General features: G+C 50.1%; 3 protein-coding genes across 11 annotated transcripts in view; 2 read left to right on the top strand and 1 right to left on the bottom strand.

Moving 5' to 3' along the window:
- The window catches only part of MAP4K5 (mitogen-activated protein kinase kinase kinase kinase 5), a 60941-nt gene extending 54525 nt beyond the window's left edge, over positions 1-6416 (top strand). For 5 of the 6 annotated variants that reach the window (XM_052696542.1, XM_052696541.1, XM_052696540.1 and 2 more), the window contains 5 exons: positions 106-174; positions 786-878; positions 1626-1696; positions 2151-2206; positions 3423-6416. In XM_052696542.1, the coding sequence (XP_052552502.1) occupies positions 106-174; positions 786-878; positions 1626-1696; positions 2151-2206; positions 3423-3510 (377 nt within the window). In that variant the 3' untranslated portion in view covers positions 3511-6416. The remainder of the gene's footprint in view (positions 1-105; positions 175-785; positions 879-1625; positions 1697-2150; positions 2207-3422) is intronic. The other variant, XR_008209700.1, reaches the window with a different exon arrangement.
- Positions 6417-6927: 511 nt separating this feature from the next.
- CDKL1 (cyclin dependent kinase like 1) lies at positions 6928-17837 on the top strand. 3 transcript variants are annotated; one of them, XM_052696660.1, is made up of 9 exons: positions 6928-7158; positions 8858-8979; positions 10919-10991; positions 11922-12012; positions 12875-13075; positions 13468-13550; positions 13671-13727; positions 14426-14578; positions 15781-17837. In XM_052696660.1, the coding sequence occupies exons 1-9, from the start codon at positions 6991-6993 to the stop codon at positions 15880-15882; spliced, it is 1050 nt and encodes a 349-aa protein (XP_052552620.1). In that variant the 5' UTR covers positions 6928-6990; the 3' UTR covers positions 15883-17837. The 3 variants fall into 3 exon arrangements, with proteins under 3 accessions (XP_052552620.1, XP_052552618.1, XP_052552619.1); XM_052696658.1 differs by having other exon boundaries at positions 6930-7158; positions 14426-14625; positions 15254-15896; XM_052696659.1 differs by lacking the exon at positions 14426-14578 and having other exon boundaries at positions 6930-7158.
- Positions 16422-19934, bottom strand: part of DMAC2L (distal membrane arm assembly component 2 like) — a 4773-nt gene continuing 1260 nt past the window's right edge. Inside the window, exons 3-5 of one of the 2 annotated variants that reach the window (XR_008209715.1) lie at positions 19238-19409; positions 18046-18239; positions 16422-16645 (exon numbers count right to left, since the gene is read on the bottom strand). Coding sequence is in view for 1 of the 2 variants with exons in the window: in XM_052696692.1 (XP_052552652.1) it covers positions 18125-18239; positions 19238-19409 (287 nt within the window). In the remaining variant the exon portion in view is untranslated. Of the gene's footprint in view, positions 16646-18014; positions 18240-19237; positions 19410-19934 lie in introns of those variants that run through there. The other variant, XM_052696692.1, reaches the window with a different exon arrangement.

Genomic DNA, 19934 nt, shown 5'->3' with positions numbered 1-19934 from the left:
CGTTTGTAGTGTATGAAAGCACTGTGGCCATCAGCAGAGTTTGAGGGGGTTTCTGAGCTGAGTTCTTTGATGTGATATAAAATCATCTCTTCCCTTTTCCACAAGGCAATCAGCAGCTGGATGCCATTCATGTGACACAGCTGGAAAGAGACACCGTGCTGGTCTGCCTGGACAGTAAGTGATGAGCACCACTGGGCAGCCTGCTGCCCTCACACAACTCTTCGGCCACAGTCATTTCACCTTGCCATTAATTAATAGCTCTCTCTCCATTACTCATTTGTATGTCACTGACACACACCACGCAGGTAACTGATGCTATGGATTGCTCTTCTCACTTTGGCTCTCACAGTTCCACTTTTCCTCTCTGTAGGCTCATCATTCTTGCTTCTTTCCCAACACACTGTAATGCAGCATTGCAGACGAGAATTCAAATGCACACACAGTGACTGTAGCAGTGATCTGTGTGCCCCAGAGGTCAGGACCTGGCTGGGAGCTCTGCAGTGACTTTAATCTGCCTACATTTGCAGCCTTGATGTTGGCGTTGGCATTCCTGCACCAAGCTGGGTATTTTCAGGAAGGCCATCAGTAAAGTCTAAAGACATGAAATCTGTAAGAAAGTTTTCTCTATTCATATTGAGAGCAGGGTTTGGGGCCCACAGCCCAGCTGTCAGGTGTGGGCGTTCTGTTTTTGTACCTAAAAGCTGAAATTAGTATTTTGTCCTTCATGCTATCAGTAATCCTTTGCAGGCATGGCTCTTAAGGCTTGTTTTTCTGCTTCCCTTAAGAATTTGTGAAAATAGTGAATTTACAAGGGAAACTGAAGTCAAGCAAGAAGTTGGCCTCGGAGCTGAGCTTTGATTTCTGCATCGAGTCAGTGGGTGAGTGTTTGGGCTGTCTGCTCGGAAGGGCTGAGGATGGGGGAAGGAGGGCAGCTGCCAGCTGGTGCACGGCCAGCCTGTGGTGAAGATGAGTTGGCTGTTGAGAAAACCTCTGCTCCCAGGGCTGTGCTGAGTGCCTTTGGTGTGTGCAGCTGGGACACAGCTCGTGCTGAGCAGAGACACAAGGAAAACAAAGCGTTGTATAAACACGGTTTCTGCAGTGCTGCTTAAAGAGCACTGGGTTCTTCCACCATCATGTTAAGGAATCTGATAATGAAATCATTCAGAGCTGGCAGTTCACTGCGCTCTCTCTTTGGCCTGGTGGCACAGTCCTCCCCATTCTTCGTGCTCGTGTCTGTTTGGAAGTAATCACTGCACTGAGCTGTAATTTCCAGCAGTCCAACTGCTGTTGGCAGTGCGTCTCTGCAGAATCAGATCAGTAGGAAAATAAAAAGCCAGGCAAGTGATGGGAAAAAAGGGAAAAAACAGAGGCCTGTGTCTTGGCAAACAGTGAGTGTGTGAGTGGTGTGATTGGAGCTGAACTGGAGAAAGCAATGTGTGCCTCAGATCCAAATGGTGATTCCAACCAGGTTTTTATACAGATTTTGGTTTCATCCTTCTGTCACGAGTCAAAGTCTCACATGTTCTTTGTCCACGTGGTTCCCATTATCGCTGCTGGTCAGAATCCCAGATTCCCTGGTTCTGAGAAGCCAGGCGTGGGGCTGAGTTTGTGTTTCTGCTCTGCAGTGTGCCTTCAGGACAGCGTGCTGGCCTTCTGGAAGCACGGCATGCAGGGCAAGAGCTTCAAGTCAGATGAAGTGAGTAACCTCCCAATGTCTCCTGGTTTGACCGAGTCCTGCTCCTTAGTTGCCAGTTGACCCTTAGGCCCCCCAGCTGCTCCCCAGGTGACAGTGCTTATGCCTGCTGTTGGCCTGGTTCAGCTTGCTGCTCGCTTTCTCTGACTGCCCTGATGTGTTGCTCCTGACAAGCTCACACTGTGCTTTAAGCACCTCTGTTTGTAGGAGCATCACACAGAGGCTCTGTGCAGAGGCTCTGCAGATCTGGTGCAAGCAGCAGTAAAAAAATGATTTAAAGTGAGCTTTACTTTATGAAGTTCAGACGCTTCTTTACTTAGCACCAGTTTGTCTGATTCAGTCCTGTAATTTTCCCTGAATTATATTTGCATTTTTGATTTCTTTCTTCCTTCCAGCTCACACCAGGGCATCTCATTTTGCCTCTGAAATGGACCTTAATATCTCCATCTTTCTGCAGGTTACCCAGGAGATATCAGATGAAACCAGGGTTTTTCGCTTGCTGGGCTCTGACAGGTAATCAGTGTGAAGAAACACACACCTGTTTTCTTTCAGTGAGCTTCCACACGTGTGGGCTTCCATCCCACAGCAGATCCATCCGTAGGCAGTCCTGCAGGACAAGTCTCACTTGTTTCTACCTGCAATAGCTGTGATGATTTTCACGCTGACCTGACACTATCTGGCAACAGATCACTTCTAAAAAGGCCTTTGCTGCTCTGGACCCTGAGAAGTGGAAATAGTGAAGCAAACTTGAGCTCATTGAGGGTTGAACGTGCCGTGGTGCATTCACCTTGTTAGCCCTAAGGCTGCAGTGCACACTGCTGCCTCCAGTGGGAGAGCTTTGCTGAAGCTGCCCCAGTTCTCCTGGGTTTGGAGGTGTGTGTTTGTATTTCCCCACTGCAGTCTGTGCTGCGCACCTGAGCCACTGGGGGCTCGTTGTGCCTGAGCACTGCCATTGGAATTGAGTGTTCTTCCCACAGCCACCTCTGACTGCAGAGATAACAAAGGCTGTGCAGCCTCTGGCAGGGCTCTGCCTGTTGTGTTGCATGGTTGGATATGAGGAGGAAGTTTTTCAGCCAGAGGGTGGTGAGGCACTGGCACAGGTTGCCCAAGGAGGCTGTGGATGCCCCATCCCTGCAGGCATTCAAGGCCAGGCTGGATGTGGCTCTGGGCAGCCTGGGCTGCTGGTTGGCGACCTGCACACAGCAGGGCTTGGAGCTGGATGAGCGCTGTGCTCCTGTGCAACCCAGGCCTTGCTAGGATTCTGTGATTCTATGACAGGCAGTGGTGATTTCCTTCCCACTGACTCCCAGTAGAGCAAGTTGATCACAAGAATAAGCTTTTGCTGCTTTGTGCAGTTTTTTCCATCCTTCTCAAGCTGCCCAGTTCCTCCTTTTATCACTGTCCAGACAGAAGACTTTCTTGCTACACTCAGGTGAGCTCCAGTAACACCTTTCTGGCTTGGATCCCATCAGAGCTATGGAGGTGCAGAAGGGAAGGACAGGAGGGGCTGCCTGTGGGTCGGAGGGCTGACTGCTCCCCTGCCCTTTGTTTGCCTGGGTGTTGTTAAGGAAGAGATGCTACAGAGTGGGAAAGGAGGTAACGAGTTTAAAGGAGAAAATGCCCCAATGTTTAGGAGCTCCCTCTCCCCCCAGCCTCGAGAAAGCTGTAACAGCCACGTACTGTGTGCTCTGCTGCTGACTGCTTGGGTGTTGTTTGTGTTTGGTTGCAGAGTGGTGGTGCTGGAGAGCAGGCCGACGGAGAACCCAACTGCACACAGCAACCTCTACATCTTGGCTGGCCACGAAAACAGTTACTGAGCTGCAGTGACCCAACGTGGGGGATTCACCGCGGGGGGAAAAAGGAGCATTAGGAAACTCAGTGCGTGTGGGACTGTGACTCTTTGCTTCTCTTGACACCTACGTTTTGCTGTTTTCAGGTGGAAATCAATACATTTTAGCAGCTGGGAACAGCTGGTTCTGTCTCTTGCCACTGTGTGGTTGGTTATGTCAAGTTTGCTTAATAAAAGCTATGATAAGTAGCCCTTTACTCATTAGTGTAGGGAAACAGAGCCTTTAAAATAATGTTATTCAGTAAAGGTGCCATAAACTGTTAATTATTTTACTTCCCTCGGGCTTCCCGTGCATCCTGTAGATACAGACCTAGTGGCTGTTTCCCCCTTTTATACCGAGTCTTCTTAATTAAAAAACCCAATTTGTGTAGGGAGTGAAAGTATCCGCAGAGCTCCTTGGTTTTCAGTCTGCCGTTCGGTATGGCTTTGTACTATAGACTATTTAATCCTTATTTATTAATCTGCTGCTAGGGTGGTGTCACGGATCTAACTTTGAGCACAGGAAGGTTGCGGAGCAGCTCACAGGTTTGGTTTTTTACAGCTGTATAAAGATTCGACGATTCTTTTCCTTGTAGAGATGTAGTGCATTACTGAGGCTATGTTACAGCGCCGGACTTTGTAAAAATGCAGTTTTGTACAACCAAGTATTTTGTATGGATTTTCTTCTTGCCTGCAGAATTGCCATAAAAGGGATTTTCTTCTTTGCTAGACGTAGGGGTGCTGTACACAAAATGCAGTGTTGGTATTGACGTGTTGCTGCCGGGTGGGTGTGTGCCAGACACATCCGTGTGTGTGCATGTGTGCATGTGTATCCAGCTGACCGGCGGCGTGTATTTTTATATCTATATATATATTTATATATATATATAAATGTACAAAATAGCTATGCTTTATTTTCACAAGTTAGGGACGAGCCTGGTGGCAGGAGGTGGAAACTGCACCCGGGCCTCATCCTTAACCAATGGAAGCGTCGTGTATCGGGCTGCCCTGACGTGTAGGTTATTTATGCTGTTCCCAGGGGGAGAGCGGAGCTGCACGGCCCTCTGCTCTGCCCTCCTCCTCCTGTTGGGCTTTGGGTGCCGCGTTCCCCGCTGGGTGGTATAAATAAATACGATAAGAAGCAGTATTCTGTATTAAAGCTTTCCATCACCTCTTCCCCTTCCCTGTTCTGTCAGCTGCGTTTGTTCCTTCTGATTTTGTTCCTTCATTAAAAAGCCATGTGGGTTCGTTTGTCTTTCTCGTTCATTAAGACTTTGAGGTACCTTGGGCTGATGATGGCATCTGGTTTTGCTACCTTACGTCCACCTGCTTGCTTCAGTCTGTAGGCAGATAGAGCAGTGCTTTGGTAAGATTGGAGGGCTCTGAAATCGTGGAATCATAGAATCATAGAATAGATTGGGCTGGAAGGGACCTCAAGGATCACGAATCTCCAACCCCCCTGTGCCATGCAGGGCCACCAACCTCCACATTTCACAGCAGCCCAGGCTGCCCAGGGCCCCATCCAACCTGGCCTTCAACACCTCCAGGGATGGACGGGGCATCACAGCCTCTCTGGGCAGCTGTTCCAGCACCTCACCACTCTCACAGCACAGAACTTAATGGAGCCCTGCAGCGTGCAGCATCCATCCTGCTGCCCTAAGAGAGATGGGTCTGGAGCTTTGTGCATCGCTGTGAGGGGGCAGGAATGGGAGCATGGCACTGAGCTGGGCCTGGCCTCGAGGCTGCGAGCAGAACTGGAGGAGGTTGATTGAACTCCAAACCTGACAGATGGAGTGCAGGGATGTCTGTGTGGGCACCAACCTGCTGGTTGGCATTGAACACCGATGGGATGAGCTCACACACGTGGTGCATCAGTAATGTGCTTTGTTACATGTGGGTGTTCTGAAGGTCAGGAAGGAGCACCAGCAGACTGCATGCTGTGTAGTGCTTTATCTACTTAGCAGTGTCATTCAGAAGCCGTTCTTGGTACTGACTTGAGGTTTACATCAAGTCTGGCTTTTCAGTTCCATATCCATATCAGGGTTTGATAACTGATGTACATCCAGAACCTAAAAGTCAGCCACCACCAATGCTTGGAAGTTGGTCGAGTGGGCAGCTGGATGGGCACCGTGAGGGAGAGGTTTAAGTTCCACGTGTGAAGGAAGCTGAGCTCTGCAGCACTGAGCTGGGAGCCCTGGGTGGCAGTGGAGGTGAGCAGTGCTGGGTGAGCAGCCCCAGGTGGTGCCCCAGGATCACAGCAGCAGCTCTACTGCAGAAGCAAAGAAAAAGTGAAGCACGGCATATGGATGTTGTAGAGGAAGTGTTTGCCCTCGTTTCACTCAGTGCAGAAGTTTGTTTGGGCTTCATCACTTCGTAGAGCTCAGGGAGATCTCAAAGACTGAGAGAAATCTGCACGCAACGTTTAAGTGTTTATGGGGATAACTGGAGCCAATACCCATTAGGTCAGGATGCTGCCTTGCAAAGATAACCAAGGGAAGGTACTGGGAGTGACATGGGAGGCTGGGGATTTTCTGAATCGTACAGAAAGGCTCTAGGAAAGTCCTCCTGTAATCAAACCCCCTTTTGGAGCTGTTGACGTTTCTCGTGGCGTGTTCTGAAATGCGCAGCCCCGTTTTACATCGCTGTGAGGTGCTGATTCCCACTGCAGAGCCTCCCTGCTTCCTCTGAGCAGTTTGGCACCAGTGGCCACGTGGCCCGTGCCCAGCTGCCTCCGATGGGCGCCGTCTGCTTGTTGAGACTTTGTTTTGTTTCATAGATTGTAACCGAGGCTGATGGAATGCGTTCCCATTTGGGCAACTTAGGCTTTTTGTTCTGCTTCTGTTTCTGTTGCTGCTCGTTTCAGTCTATGCCAAATAAACGATGCTTTATTCGATACCTCGGTGTGGTGCGGTGCACTTGCTGGGAACAATGCCTCATCGGATGGAGCCCGGTAAGCTGATCTCTGCCTTCGTGGCAGTCGGTGGGAAGGGCCACAGGCAGGGCTGAGTGCCCTGCTGTCCTGATGGAGCCAGGAGCACCTCGGTGACCTGCAGTTCTGCAGGGGGACATCGCACAAAGAGCCATAGAATCACTCAGAAAAGTGAGTTCTCTGAGCTGAGTTCTCCAAGCCCACCCCCATCCCACCCACCGTGCCCACTGCCCACATCCCTCAGTGCCGCATCTCCACGGCTCTGCAGCGCCTCCAGGGACGGTGACCCCGCCGCTCCCGCGCAGCGTGTGCGAGGACATAAGGAGACGGAAGGAGTGCTGCTGGTAGGAGCCCACCGGGCTGCTCCAGGCTCGGGATCAGCCTCCCCGCTCCCTGCTGCCCGCACGCAGCTCGGAGCCCTCGGGTCTTGGAGGAGAGCGCCGTGCTCGTCCCGGCGGCCCCGGGCGCAGCTCCTCCTCCTCCCCGCCCCGGGGAGGCGCTGACCGCGGCTCCGGGCTCAGGTCGGGGCGCAGCCGCGCCATGGAGCGGTACGAGAAGCTGGGGAAGGTCGGAGAAGGCTCGTACGGCGTCGTCTTCAAGTGCCGCAACAGGGAGACGGGTCAGATCGTGGCCATCAAGAAGTTCCTGGAGTCCGAGGAGGACCCGGTGATCCGGAAAATCGCGCTGCGGGAGATCCGCGTGCTGAAGGTGGGCGGCACCGCGCGGGGGGCGGGCGAGCGTCCGTCCGGTGCGCTGCGGAGAGGGGTTGACGTGGCCGCTGTGCCCATGGAAGGGATGGCCCTGCTCCTAATGGCTTTGACCTGGCCTCTGGCCTCGTGGTTCTGGGGTTCCTTCCCCGGAGCCTTCAGGCACAGCTCCCGCAGCCGGAGGTTGTGTCCGTAGCTTTGTGGCTCGCAGCCCTTTGCTCAGTCTGCCTCTTTCTGCTCTTGTGTTCGTTTGGTCTCCATGGCACCCTGAGCAGCCGTGCCACAGCCATAGGAACGCTCCGTCCCTACGTTTCCCTTCCTCTGCCATAACACAGCGTTGGTAGGGGGGCAGCCACACCGGGGCAGGAGAAGAACAGCTTTACAAACGCCAAAGGAGCCCCTGTAAGGTGTTTTCTTCACAGGAGCCATGCAGTCAGCCTGGGCACACCGCATTCTTGCAGTCCACCAAGGGCGTAAGGTTCTGAAGTTAACAGAACCCCATAGAGCTGCAGAGAATGATGTTCTGATCGGTTCCTTAAGTTGCCCAAGGAGGCTGTGGATGCCCCATCCCTGCAGGCATCCAAGGCCAGGCTGGATGTGGCTCTGGGCAGCCTGGGCTGCTGGTTGGCGACCTGCACACAGCAGGGCTTGGAGCTGGGTGAGCACTGTGCTCCTGTGCAACCCAGGCCATGCTGTGATTCTATGATTCCAGCTCCTTTCTCCATGCTCCCAGCCTGTGGCTGCTTACTGCAATGCTCCCTTCCACGGAGCTGCCCAGCTTTGCTCTCTGGGAAGCAGGTGGCCCTCAGCTCCCCAAAGCAGAGGAGATTTCTGCAGGTCACAGCGTTTCCCAATGCCTCCCATGCTATCCCCTCATCCCTCACTGAACACCTCCATAAGTAACAACACCATGTTACTGTCAGAGGAGCAGAGAGGCCTGATAGCTGTGCTGTTTTAACAAACAGTACATTAAGATTTAAATGGCTTTGCAGATGCGGGCAGGAGAAGCGCAGAAGTCTGTGGTAACATAGATGGTGGAGCAGCATCCTGAGGGCCGCAGGGCCAGCAGCAGCCCAGCAGCGCCGGGTGACGGAGTGCAGAGCTGCTCAGCCTTCTGTCAATAGTAACAGCTTGTTTGTGGCAGCAGCGCCAGGTTCAGCAGCAGCTGTTTGCCAAAGGTGTGCCTGTGTGACGTTGGTCTGACAGAGGACCGTTCCATGCAGTGGGCAGCAGGTGGATCCTGAGGGGTGTGCTGGAAATGTGCAAAACAGAGCTGGTCTGCATGCGGACCCCGCTGGGGGCAGTGGAAAGCCAACACTGCTGCTTCCCAAAGGGGGAATCGCAGCAGGACTTTTTGGGGTGCTCCCCAACTGCGGCTCCTTGCGCATTTCTGCTCCCCGCTCCTTTGCAGGCACTGTCTGATGGAGAGGCCCCTTGGAAGACAGGGTTAGTGTGGCTCCTAGGCAATGCCCTTTGCAGCTCCCTTGCTTAGAAATATGCTTGTTAACCCATCCAAATTCTGGCAACAGCTTGGAGATGCTGAGTCCACGTACTTTCTTTGCGTTTATCGGAGGAGCTCTTTGTTTTCCTCACCGTGTGTTGGTCTGTCACTGTGGGATTCCCCAAGGAGAGCCGCTTTTCATAGCTGCAAAGCCTGGGTACGTGCAGTAACCAACCAACCTGCCTGCTGTGTGTTACAGCAACTGAAACACCCCAACCTGGTGAACCTGCTGGAGGTGTTCAGGAGGAAGAGGAAGCTGCACCTGGTCTTTGAGTACTGCGACCACACCGTTCTCCACAAGCTGGATAAGCACCCGCGGGGGTGAGTGGCCCTTCTCTCATTGGGAGCTTGGAGCAAAGGAGCCAGGGCTGCCATGGGAGCCCACTGCAGCTCTGCAGAGTTCCCAGAAGAATATCATTCATACCAGTACAGATTTCTCATCACGGTGCCCAGGGTTACCTGTTGCTGCCCCTAAGCCCATGTGTGCTCCTGCATGGTGTGGCTCATCAGCAGCAGAGGGGTGGCCAGCAGGAACAGGAGGTGATTGTCCCCCTCTGCTCTGCTTTTGTGAGGCCCCATCTGGAATACTGCGTCCAGGTGTGGAGCCCCCAGTACAGGAAAGGCAGGGAGCTGTTGGAGAGGGTCCAGAGGAGCCACAAAGATGAGCAGGGGGCTGCAGCACCTCCACTACAAAGACAGGCTGAGGGAGCTGGGCTTGTTCAGCATGGAGAAAAGAAGGCTGCGGGGTGAGCTCAGTGCAGCCTGCAGTGCCTAAAGGGAGCCTGCAGACAGGAGGGGAGTCAGCTCTTGGCAAGGGGAGATGGCAGCAGGACAAGGGGAAATGGTTTGGAGTTGAGGGGGGGCAGATGGAGGTTGGATGTCAGGGGGAAGTTGTGTGCTGTGAGAGTGGTGAGGTGCTGGAACAGCTGCCCAGAGAGGCTGTGATGCCCCGTCCATCCCTGGAGGTGTTGAAGGCCAGGTTGGATGGGGCCCTGGGCAGCCTGGGCTGCTGTGAAATGTGGAGGTTGGTGGCTCTGCATGGCACAGGGGGTTGGAGCTTCGTGATCCTTGAGCTCCCTTCCAACCCGGGCCATTCTATGATTCTGTGATCATGCTGAGCAGGGTGCTGAGCATTTGGGTGGTGTGCAGCTGGCTGGGCAGCAGTGGGGCTGAGTGGCTGCAGGAGGCTTTGTGTCCCACTGCTAAGAGGTCAGGGCTGTGGCAGAGCAGCCAGCATGGACACAGCCCATAATGATGGCACTGACCTGCTGTGTAGCAGAGCAGTGGTAGAGCCCAGGAGTGTTTGTTGGCTGGCAGGACTTCCTGAGCTGTGCCTTGCGAAGCTCCCAGGGGTCAGATACCCTCCTCTGCAAACAGCCACGTGCACACATAGTGAGCTACGAGAACAGAAGGAACATTTTCCAGGTTTGTTCCTGTGACAATCCCACCTCCTATGTCCTCCTTAATTCATAGAATCACAGAATGGCCCGGGTTGGAAGGGACCTCAAGGATCACGAAGCTCCAACCCCCCTGTGCCATGCAGGGCCACCAACCTCCACATTTCACAGCAGCCCAGGCTGCCCAGGGCCCCATCCAACCTGGCCTTCAACACCTCCAGGGATGGACGGGGCATCACAGCCTCTCTGGGCAGCTGTTCCAGCACCTCACCACTCTCACAGCACACAACTTCCCCTGACAGCCATACTTGGCTTTTGATCTCTGCTCCTGCAGAAGGTAAAGCCTTTCACGGTCAGGGTTAAGAAGGGAGGGCTCATGCCTCTTCACTCGCTGTTCTGGGTCGTCTCACCAGCTTCATCCCTCTGTCAGCACAGCACTCAGCCTTCTAGGATGTTTCTGCAAGGAAACTCAAGCTTTTCAACAGCTGCATCAGCACAAGACTTTCTGTTTTGACTGCAGAGTGTCTCCTGAAGCCAGCCTCTTGCATTTCATTTTGGCTTATTTTTTTATTGATGATGGATCAAAAGTCTTGCAGCATTAAACTTAGGAAATAAAATTGGTTTTGAGCTTGAAACTGGCTGAGTGGCACCAGGTGCTGTGGCATGCTCTGGGTTGCCATACATCCTGCTCTCTCATTGTGCTGACCACATGGGGAAGTGGTGCTCATGGTCCCTCAGCTCCTCCTGCTGTGCTGGGACAGCAGTCTCCCAGGAGAGCTTTGCCTCCTGCAGCAGGCTCTGCTTTCTCCTGTAATAGTGAATTTGTTTGACCCAAAGAGTAAAAATGTGCTCTCTTGTTACAGGGTGCCGGAGCATCTGGTCAGGAGCATCACCTGGCAGACCCTCCAAGCTGTGAACTTTTGTCACAAACACAACGTAAGTCCCCTGAGCAGCACCAACGAGAGCTGTGATGTGCCTCTGGGTGAGACACAGATCCTGATTCCGTTCTCCTGATGGCAGAGTTTTCTTGGGAAGAAGTCAGATGACATTTCCCTTTTTCAGCAGAAAATGCCCATCTGAAATAGCAGTGTGTGCCCACAACAGTGAGAGCTTTATAAGCACTCCATTGCTTTCTGGAGACTGACACACAGGGGCTCACTCAGAGGTCTGTCCTGCCTCTAGGATTTGACTTTTTCATTCTCTCTTTCTCAGTCTGAAAGATTTAATGGAGTTTTAAAGCTGGTGGACAATTAGATAGCACAGCCTGACCTGCTGTAGATCACAAGTGATGGGGTTTTATGCAGTCACCCTTCTCTGGAACTCTGTGATGCTGGGTTGGCAAGGAGCACTTCAGTCCCTAGGAGAAGAAACTAACAGCAGCTAAATTGAGCAATTCTTTGTCCAAGGGCCAGGTTAAATAGAATCACAGAATCACAGCATGGCCTGGTTTGCAAAGGAGCACAGCGCTCATCCAGCTCCAACCCCTGCTGTGTGCAGGTCGCCAACCAGCAGCCCAGGCTGCCCAGAGCCACATCCAGCCTGGCCTTGAATGCCTGCAGGGATGGGGCATCCACAGCCTCCTTGGGCAACCTGTGCCAGTGCCTCACCATCCTCTGGCTGAAAAACTTCCTCCTCATATCCAACCCAAACCTCCCCTGTCTCACTTTAAAACCATTCCCCTTGTCCTGTCACCATCCACCCTCACGAACAGCTGTTCCCCTCTGCTCCCTTCAAGTACTGAAAGGCCATAATGAGGTCTCCCCGGAGTCCCCTCTTCTCCAAGCTAACAATAGCTGTTTTCCAAGCTAAAATAGCTGTTTCTAACCTTGATGTGCTTTGGTTTTTACTTTCTGATTTTGTTTCCAGTGCATCCACCGAGATGTAAAGCCAGAAAACATCCTGATAACGAAACACTCTGTCATCAAACTCTGTGACTTCGGATTTGCTCGCATGCTGAGTGAGTGCTGCTGCCTGCCTCCATGGGTGGTACATGCCAGGGCTCAGTGAAGCGCAGGTTTGGGCTTTCAGGCCTCAGTAATGTTACATCTTGTGTAACATATAAGGGCTGGTGTGTTTTTACAAAGAGCTTCTGCTGAAGGCACTGGAGATGCTTGGATTGGGATCCCCAGAGCAGATTAAATAGGGCTGGCTCAGACATTTGAATGCCTCTATAATTAATGTGCCCTGAGCTCCCTGCTGGTGCTGAGCCGGCGGCTGGCCTGACCACTGCTTGTGCAATGCTGGGGCACAGCTGGAGTTCCCTAGCAGGAGGGCTCCCTTTGGCAGAAGGTGCCACCTCTGCAAACAATAGCTTCACATTTTCCATCGTAATAAAGCCCCCGATTTTATTTTTGTAGCTGTTGTTCAAGCAAATCATGTGGGCTTCGAGAGCTGGCACGGGGCCTGCAGCCGAGCTCTGTGTGTGTTCATTTTGAGAAAAACATGCTCTGGGTTTTTCTCTACTCCTGAGTATTTGCAAAGTTGGATTCTGCTGGTGGGCAGTGACTCATCCTGTTCCTGGAGCTCACGTGGGTCCCAAAGGTGCTGTTGATCTCAGAATCACAGAACGGCCCGGGTTGGAAGGGACCTCAAGGATCACGAAGCTCCAACCCCCCTGTGCCATGCAGGGCCACCAACCTCCACATTTCACAGCAGCCCAGGCTGCCCAGGGCCCCATCCAACCTGGCCTTCAACACCTCCAGGGATGGACGGGGCATCACAGCCTCTCTGGGCAGCCTCTTGTTGCTGCCCTGAGCTGCGTCCGCACCCTTCTGACCCCACACCCCGCTTTGTTGCTCTCCTTCCTGACCCCAACCCAGCTGGCCCAGCTGATTACTACACAGACTACGTGGCCACCAGGTGGTACCGCTCCCCCGAGCTGCTGGTTGGGGACACGCAGTACGGCCCCCCGGTGGACGTGTGGGCAATAGGCTGCGTCTTTGCGGAGCTGCTCTCCGGGGTGCCGCTGTGGCCCGGCAAGTCGGACGTGGACCAGCTGTACCTGATCCGCAGAACGCTGGGTAAGCAGCAGGCCCACCGTGGCTGCACGAGGATGGGTTTCCTCCGTGGATGCCGCTGTGCAGTGACTGATTTCTGGGCTGGGAGGGAACAGAGCTCCGTGTGTAACTCGGAATGAGTGGAGAACTGTGATGTTCTGCTGAGCAATGTATACAGGCAGGAAGGTGAGCTGGGGCTGTAAACTCCTTAGCTAGGAGTATAATTAAACTTCCAATTCCTTGAGGTGACGGATGGGGGGTGCTCACAGAACAGTATTTTGTTGGCTCCTCTGATGGTACTTTAAATATTCTCTTGGATGCTGCCAGCCTTGTTAGATCAGCTCGCTCATAGCAGACACTGTAAAACCAGCCAATTGTTCTGATTGATTTTCATTCTGTTTCCTCCTTGCTCAAAGGGGATCTTATTCCCAGGCACCAGCAAGTGTTCAGCACCAACCAGTTCTTCAGCGGCGTAACGATTCCAGACCCAGAGAGCATGGTAGGAGCTCCCTTCAGATGCGTTCCCCTCCAGCTCAGCACTAACCAGCAATCTACAGGCAGCGTGGTGAAAGAAAAGCTTGCTAATACAACTACTTTTTTTTCTCTCTTTTTCCTCCAGGAGCCATTGGAAATGAAATTTCCTACTATTTCATACCCTGCTTTAGCTCTCATGAAGGTAAGCAAAGTGTCTGAAGCTGAAGCTCACAAGGTCCTCTACCCGAAGCAGCGTGCCCAGGAGGCAAGGAGCTACAGCTTGAGCTCCACACTGAGACTTAACAAATGCAGTCTGCTTTGCTTGTTCAGATGGTAGATGGTTTGAGATTTGGCTACTGAACGATCATAGGTTCATAGAAAAACAGAGCTGAAGGGGAACTGGAGAAAACTTTTAATCTGCTTCTTGTTAACCCACTCATCTTTAGCACAGACATGGAAAACAAATTGTTCCATTGAGATGCACCAAGTGGAAACCATGAGGGTGAAGGCATTAAAACTAAGGTGCAGCTTTAGGTAGCACCAAACCCTGGAACAACACAGCTAGTGATGCACTGGATTCCTCAGTTTAAGAAGACTGTTCTGGTTCAACTGGAAGTCATGGGCTTAGCTGTTTTCTGAGACTTGATGGTTTGCTGTAGAACAAAAGTGTCCCTCTAGCCTTAGTTTCTAAGTATTGCCTTCTGTCAGAGGTGGCATTTGTTCATGTGAGCTGCTTTGCAAGCTTCCAGCTGACACTAAAAAGCCAGATTTGTAGAATTCCTTGAAAAATAAAACCTATGCATCCATCTGTGCAAATACTCATTGGCTGTTGCAAAGAGCTGGAATCGTGCAGACCCTTATGTATCTTTATGTTCTGTGTGACCCTTGGTCTCTTCTAAGGGCTGCCTTCGTATGGACCCTGCAGAGAGGCAGACGTGTGAGCAGCTGCTGCAGCACCCCTATTTCGACAGCATTAGGGAGGCAGATCTGGGGAAAGAACATGAAAAAGCAGCTCGGAAACCAGCCAAGCTGACACGGAAGCACGTGCCGGGGGTAATGCTTTCATTGTAGTGTTTAATGCTCAGTGTCCAGGGAGGGAAGTTCACAGAATCACAGAATCACAGAATTGTAGGGGTTGGAAGGGACCTCCAGAGATCATCGAGTCCAACCCACTGCCAAAGCAGGTTCCCTACAGCAGGTCGCACAGGTCGGCATCCAGGCAGGTCTTGAACATCTCCAGAGAAGGAGACTCCACCACCTCCCTGGGCAGCCTGTTCCAGTGCTCCGTCACCTCACTGTAAAGAAGTTCTTGTGCACATTTGTGCAGAACTTCCTATGCTGCAGTTTCCAGCCGTTTCCCCTTGTCCTGTCTCCACTCACCACTGAAAACAGTCTGGCCTCGCCATTCTGCCCCCCACACCTTAGATATTTATAGACCTGGATCAGGTCCCCTCTCAGTCTCCTTTTCTCAAGGCTGAACAGACCCAGATCACTCAGCCTTTCCTCATAGGAGAGATGCTCCAGGCCCTTCACCATCTTCGTGGCCCTGCGCTGGACTCTTTCCAAGAGATCCTTGTCTTTTTTGTACTGAGGAGCCCAGAAGTGGACACAGTACTCCAGATGAGGTCTTACCAGGGCAGAGTAGAGGGGGAGGATCACCTCCTTTGACCTGCTGGACACGCTCTTTTTAATGCACCCCAGTAAGCCATTGGCCTTTTTGGCTACAAGGTTGTTTTCTTAATGTGGTGCCCACAAGTCGGGCTCAAGAACAGGTTGGGCAGTTCGTGGGGAGGTGAAGTTCTCACATTGGAGCAGCCTTAATTTTAGCCCGAGGAGAAGATCACAGAATCACTAAGGGTGGCAAAGACCTCCAGGATCCAGTCCAAGCAGCCACCTACCTCCAGATTTCCCACTAAACCATGTCCTTCAGTACAACACCTGAACAGATCCAAAAGGAATCTCCTGGTTAAAGAGGAACTCACTGCAGGCTGAATTCTGCACTACAGCTCCATCGGGTGACTGGGGATAGGCAGCACAGCAGTGTGACAGATGAGGTTTATTTAGGAAAGTGCATTCTGGATGAGGTGTAGCAGGACTGCTGAGCAAACTGCATGTGCTCGTGACTCTTAGTTTGAAAAGTACAGGAGTGCAGTATGAATAATTTTATGCCTTATATCCCTGTTTGAAAGATGAACTGCATGCTTTCTCCTTCTTTCAAACAACTACACGTGATGTAACTCTTGCTTTACTTCCAGTACCTGCCTCAGTTAAGCAGCAGCAATGTTCTGCCAGCTTTGGACAGCAAGAAGTACTTCTGCAAAACGAGGAAATCCAACTACCATTTCCCTAACATCTGAGTGGGTGGCAGATGAAAAACTACCTAGCATTCAAAGTTCCAGTCCTTCAGCACTTATAAAAGGCCACGTGGTGGAAACCTGAATTAATACAGGTGATGATGTATACAGAAATGGACTGTAAGGTACTCTGGGCTACTGGTGGAAGGAAAGTGGTGCACTCCAAGCTCACGTTAGCCAGTGTTCTGTGTAAAGAAAATATAATTCTTCTTTACTTTAATTTTTCTTTACTTATGATTCTTTTTACTTTAATTTGTGATTGCCTACTGGTTCAGGATTACTGCAAAGCAGTGTTACAGGGTGAATCTTGAGAACTCTGTTGCCTATCCATTAGCTGTGTTTCAGACTTGGCAGGAGAACTGTAACCTTGCCGAATAAATCCGGGTCACTGTGGCTAGCTAACAGATGCTGCAAGGACCTGTAAACCTATTCCCTTTGTGAGTGGAAGACAGATGTGTGTGTGTGTGTGTGTGCAGCTGAGGAGAATTAGGTCCAGCTGATTACAAACCTGCTGAAATAGCAGTGTTTTAAAGATATGTCTATCTTGTGTAAGGCAAAGTATCTTTATAGAAAGTATAAAGTATCACGAGCACAGGCATTGACTTAGACTTACTGGAAGGCTCCTCAGGCACTGGGAACAGAAGGAGAATGTAATTACTGAAGTCTGCTTTTTTTCTTTGGCCTTTCCAGAGCTTCTCCTGTCTGTCTCTTCCTTGCAATACGAAGTTATTTATATTTGCTGGCTTTGTCATGTGAAGTCATTCGCCTGTAGTGTTACAGAAATTGTTTTTATCAAAAACAATTCAATATAATTTATAACAGTAGCCAGACACGGGCAATAATTCTGCCTACGTCTGTGTATTAGAACAAATCTTGGATTTTGTGTAATTTCAGAATGTAATATTGTGTTGATTTTTAATTAAAAAAAAATGTAGCTTGTTCTTCCAGTTCACAGGATGTGTTTTACTACATAAGCTTTTAATAATGGTCAAGATACTGCCTCTTCCTACTTGAAAATTAGAGCAAAAATGTTTCCTTTTCCCAGTTCTGTTATGTGTTCAGCAACAGTAAGAACAATTTCAGTGAAACAGGAGCTCCATCCCTACTGAGCATAACTGCCTACCTTATATTCCATATGATATTTTAATCCTGGAGCTTGTCAGGTGGTTCTGGTTATGCTCAAAATGCTGGCATTGCTGTAAGGCTGAGTCATCTAATTCTGTGTATTTGCTAAGCACCCAACATCCTTGTGTAACTGCTGTAACTGACAGCCTAGCAGTCAGCTCTTGGACACGGCCCTGGGCAGTGCAGGCTGGAGGAACTTCCCTTGGTGCTGCTCCTGCTCTGTGCTAGGAGCTGTCAGCCTGAGATGCAGCTAGAGCAAAAATGTTACCCCTTCCAGTGCATCATTTACTTCTGAGGATAAAGTGGCAGCTGGGGATAATAAAAGAGGCTCTCAGCTCTGGCACTGTAGCCGTGCTTGGGGCATTACTCTGAAAGTGGCTTTCTTGGAATCATCACCTCCCATCTTTGAAGGGAAGCTCAGGAGCTGACTAAAAAGGATGTATCTTTCCTGAGGGTGGATGACTCTTACTGAGTGATACGGTTGCAAGTAAAGGGGTACAAAGGTTTAGTCCATGTGAGAGTGTGGCAAAAATGTACAGGGCTCATTGTGGAGAGCCTACCTCTCCACAAATCCAGCCAGTTGGTTCATCAGCTCAGATTTTATGAGGATAGACTGCTTGTCTGCAGCTCAGTCCAAGGAAGCAAAGAAAGACTCTGCCAATCAAAGAGTGAACAGCAGAAAAAAGGCCCAGAAGCTCCTGTCACTCACTCACTAGGTGACACCTTCAGACAAAGTAAATGGCTGTCATTCCAACTCCGAGGATTCTGTGACTCTATGATTCACATGGCATCAACACTGTCTCATAAATCTGCACAGCACTGCTGCATCACAATACTGACATTCTGTTCACTGAAGTTCTACACAAGAACTTCTGTGCAATACAGTAGTTTGTAACTTCTGATCGAACTATTAAGGCTTCCTATAAAGCCTACTACTACACACAGAATCCTCAAGCTTAATGAAATTTAACTGCATAATTTGTTAAAAGACTGCATATGACTTTTAAGGCTGGATTGAGAGATCTGGGTTTATTTCCATACCTGTAAACAGAGCAGCATCCACAACTTAATTTACACAACATGTGATAAAGAGCATGAAATCAAATATCCCTCGTTGCATTCAGTCCAGATCCAGCTCCAGCTCTAGGTTTGGCAGTGCCTGCTGAAGGACACGAGCAGTAGTTTCTTTCTGTCTTATTCCAGGAAGGTCACTCAGATACAAATATTCAAGGTTCCTATAAATACATAAGAAGAAAAGTCAACTACTATTTAACTGCTGGCTCAGATATCAGGCAAAGGATGATTCTACTGCAGCTGTTAGGAGTATTTGAAAGGTTAATGATTCTCACAGAAGATTTTTTCCAAATAGAGTGCTTGAAGTTTTTAGTTGATAACAAAGTCAGTACTTGTACACAGTTTACAAAGAGGTCCTGGCCACTCAACATCATCGAGTTTCCTTTAAATGTAATCAATAAAGCACACATGATGTGCTTCCAAGCTATAGGAGGGTGCTGTATCCAACTCATACCTCTTCCCAGGCTGAACACTGCAAGAGAGAACTCCTGAGACCTCTAAGGCTACAGTGAGCACAATGTAACCAAGTGACAGGAAGCATTGTAAGATGCAGGAATGTGATAACAAAAGACACCGTGAAAACCTGCCCTGAAAAGCAACTGCAGCACAGAGGGGTGTCATGAGTAGAAGCCATGGTTGTCAGTAGTTTCTTATTCTCAAGCAAAACCATCTTGGTGTGCTGACACGAAAGGAAGGTGATCTAATCATTCCTATTGCTCCTGGGGACAGAGGGCACGTCCTGCTCTCATTTGTGCAGTAACTTCAGGTGGAAAGGGGGAATGTGCTGCACTCAGCTCCAAAGGTAGAAGCAAAACCTTGAGATTCACCCGCTGTCACAGACAATTCTGGCTTTTGCAGCTGCAAGCTTCAGTGCTGCATTAAGTACCTGATACCAACCTGAAGAGGCTGATTAACACATACATATTAATTCACGTGTCGTTTCAAAGCTATCCACAACACTGTTTTCAATCATAGTTGAAGAAGTATTTCCTGCAGTGGCAGTGCCACCCCTCCCAGGTTTTATTCAGGTCAGTTCCTTAATCCCAGCCCTCCCACTGCCCCACACATCTGAACAGCCCACAAAACAAGACTTCAGCGTTCCCAAGCAACCTAACCCAGCACTGTGGGCTGGTACAGAAGAGCTCAGCAGTTCACCTACGTCAGCTTGTGAAGTGCAATGATGCCTTTATCTGTGACATTCCCACAGGAAATGATCTTCAACTGCAGGAGGCTCTTTTGTAGGTTCTTTGTGTCGCTGAGCCTCTGCAGGCACTCATCCTGTATATAAATGCACTTCTGCAGCTTGATTTCAGTAACGTGTTCAAGACCATCTGAAAAGACAAAAAGAACATTGGCTTCAGAGTACCAGCAACAACCAGTATTGGCTGTTCCATTCCCCCTTGTAAATGCAGTAACACAGAAACATACTCCTACATGCAAGAGGGACCTCATGCACAATGAATCTCCAAAGTCCCCTCTTGTGGGACTTCAAATTATGAACAACCACCTTTTGGCATCCTAAGGTAATATCCTTAAAGCTCTGATACAGGCAAGTAACAAAGAAAACTCTGCAAGTTTGTGTGAAAAAGAATGATTCTGAATTAGGAACACTGTACTGTGCTAATCCCCACTCTGGTTTTTGTTATCTAAAGGAAAACTGAAATGCTTTTAGATCTTTTTATGCTCTATAAGAAATGGATGCATGCTTTTTTTCTTTTACTGACTTTGAAGATACCATAAATTCTTGGAGGACAAGCAGTATTATGGCTTCACAGCCACCAAAACCATCAGTTGGTGGTGAAAGGCACTATTTTAAACACTATTTTTCTTTTAAACCAACCTCTTAACTATGAAGT

The sequence above is a fragment of the Tympanuchus pallidicinctus genome, unplaced genomic scaffold, assembly GCF_026119805.1.
Source record: "Tympanuchus pallidicinctus isolate F22 unplaced genomic scaffold, pur_lepc_1.0 scaffold3, whole genome shotgun sequence".
NCBI classification, from domain to species: Eukaryota; Metazoa; Chordata; class Aves; order Galliformes; family Phasianidae; genus Tympanuchus; species Tympanuchus pallidicinctus.
The sequence above is the reverse complement of the archived record's forward strand: the minus strand, read 5'-3'. Positions and strand labels throughout refer to the sequence as shown.

Excerpts from the sequence above, each read along its gene's own strand:
- CDKL1 (XM_052696660.1), top strand. The coding sequence starts at position 6,991 with ATGGAGCGGTACGAGAAGCTGGGGAAGGTCGGAGAAGGCTCGTACGGC. Across the intron at positions 7,159-8,857 it reads GGGAGATCCGCGTGCTGAAG|CAACTGAAACACCCCAACCT; the intron begins GTGGGCGGCACC and ends TGTGTGTTACAG. Across the intron at positions 13,076-13,467 it reads CCTGATCCGCAGAACGCTGG|GGGATCTTATTCCCAGGCAC; the intron begins GTAAGCAGCAGG and ends CCTTGCTCAAAG.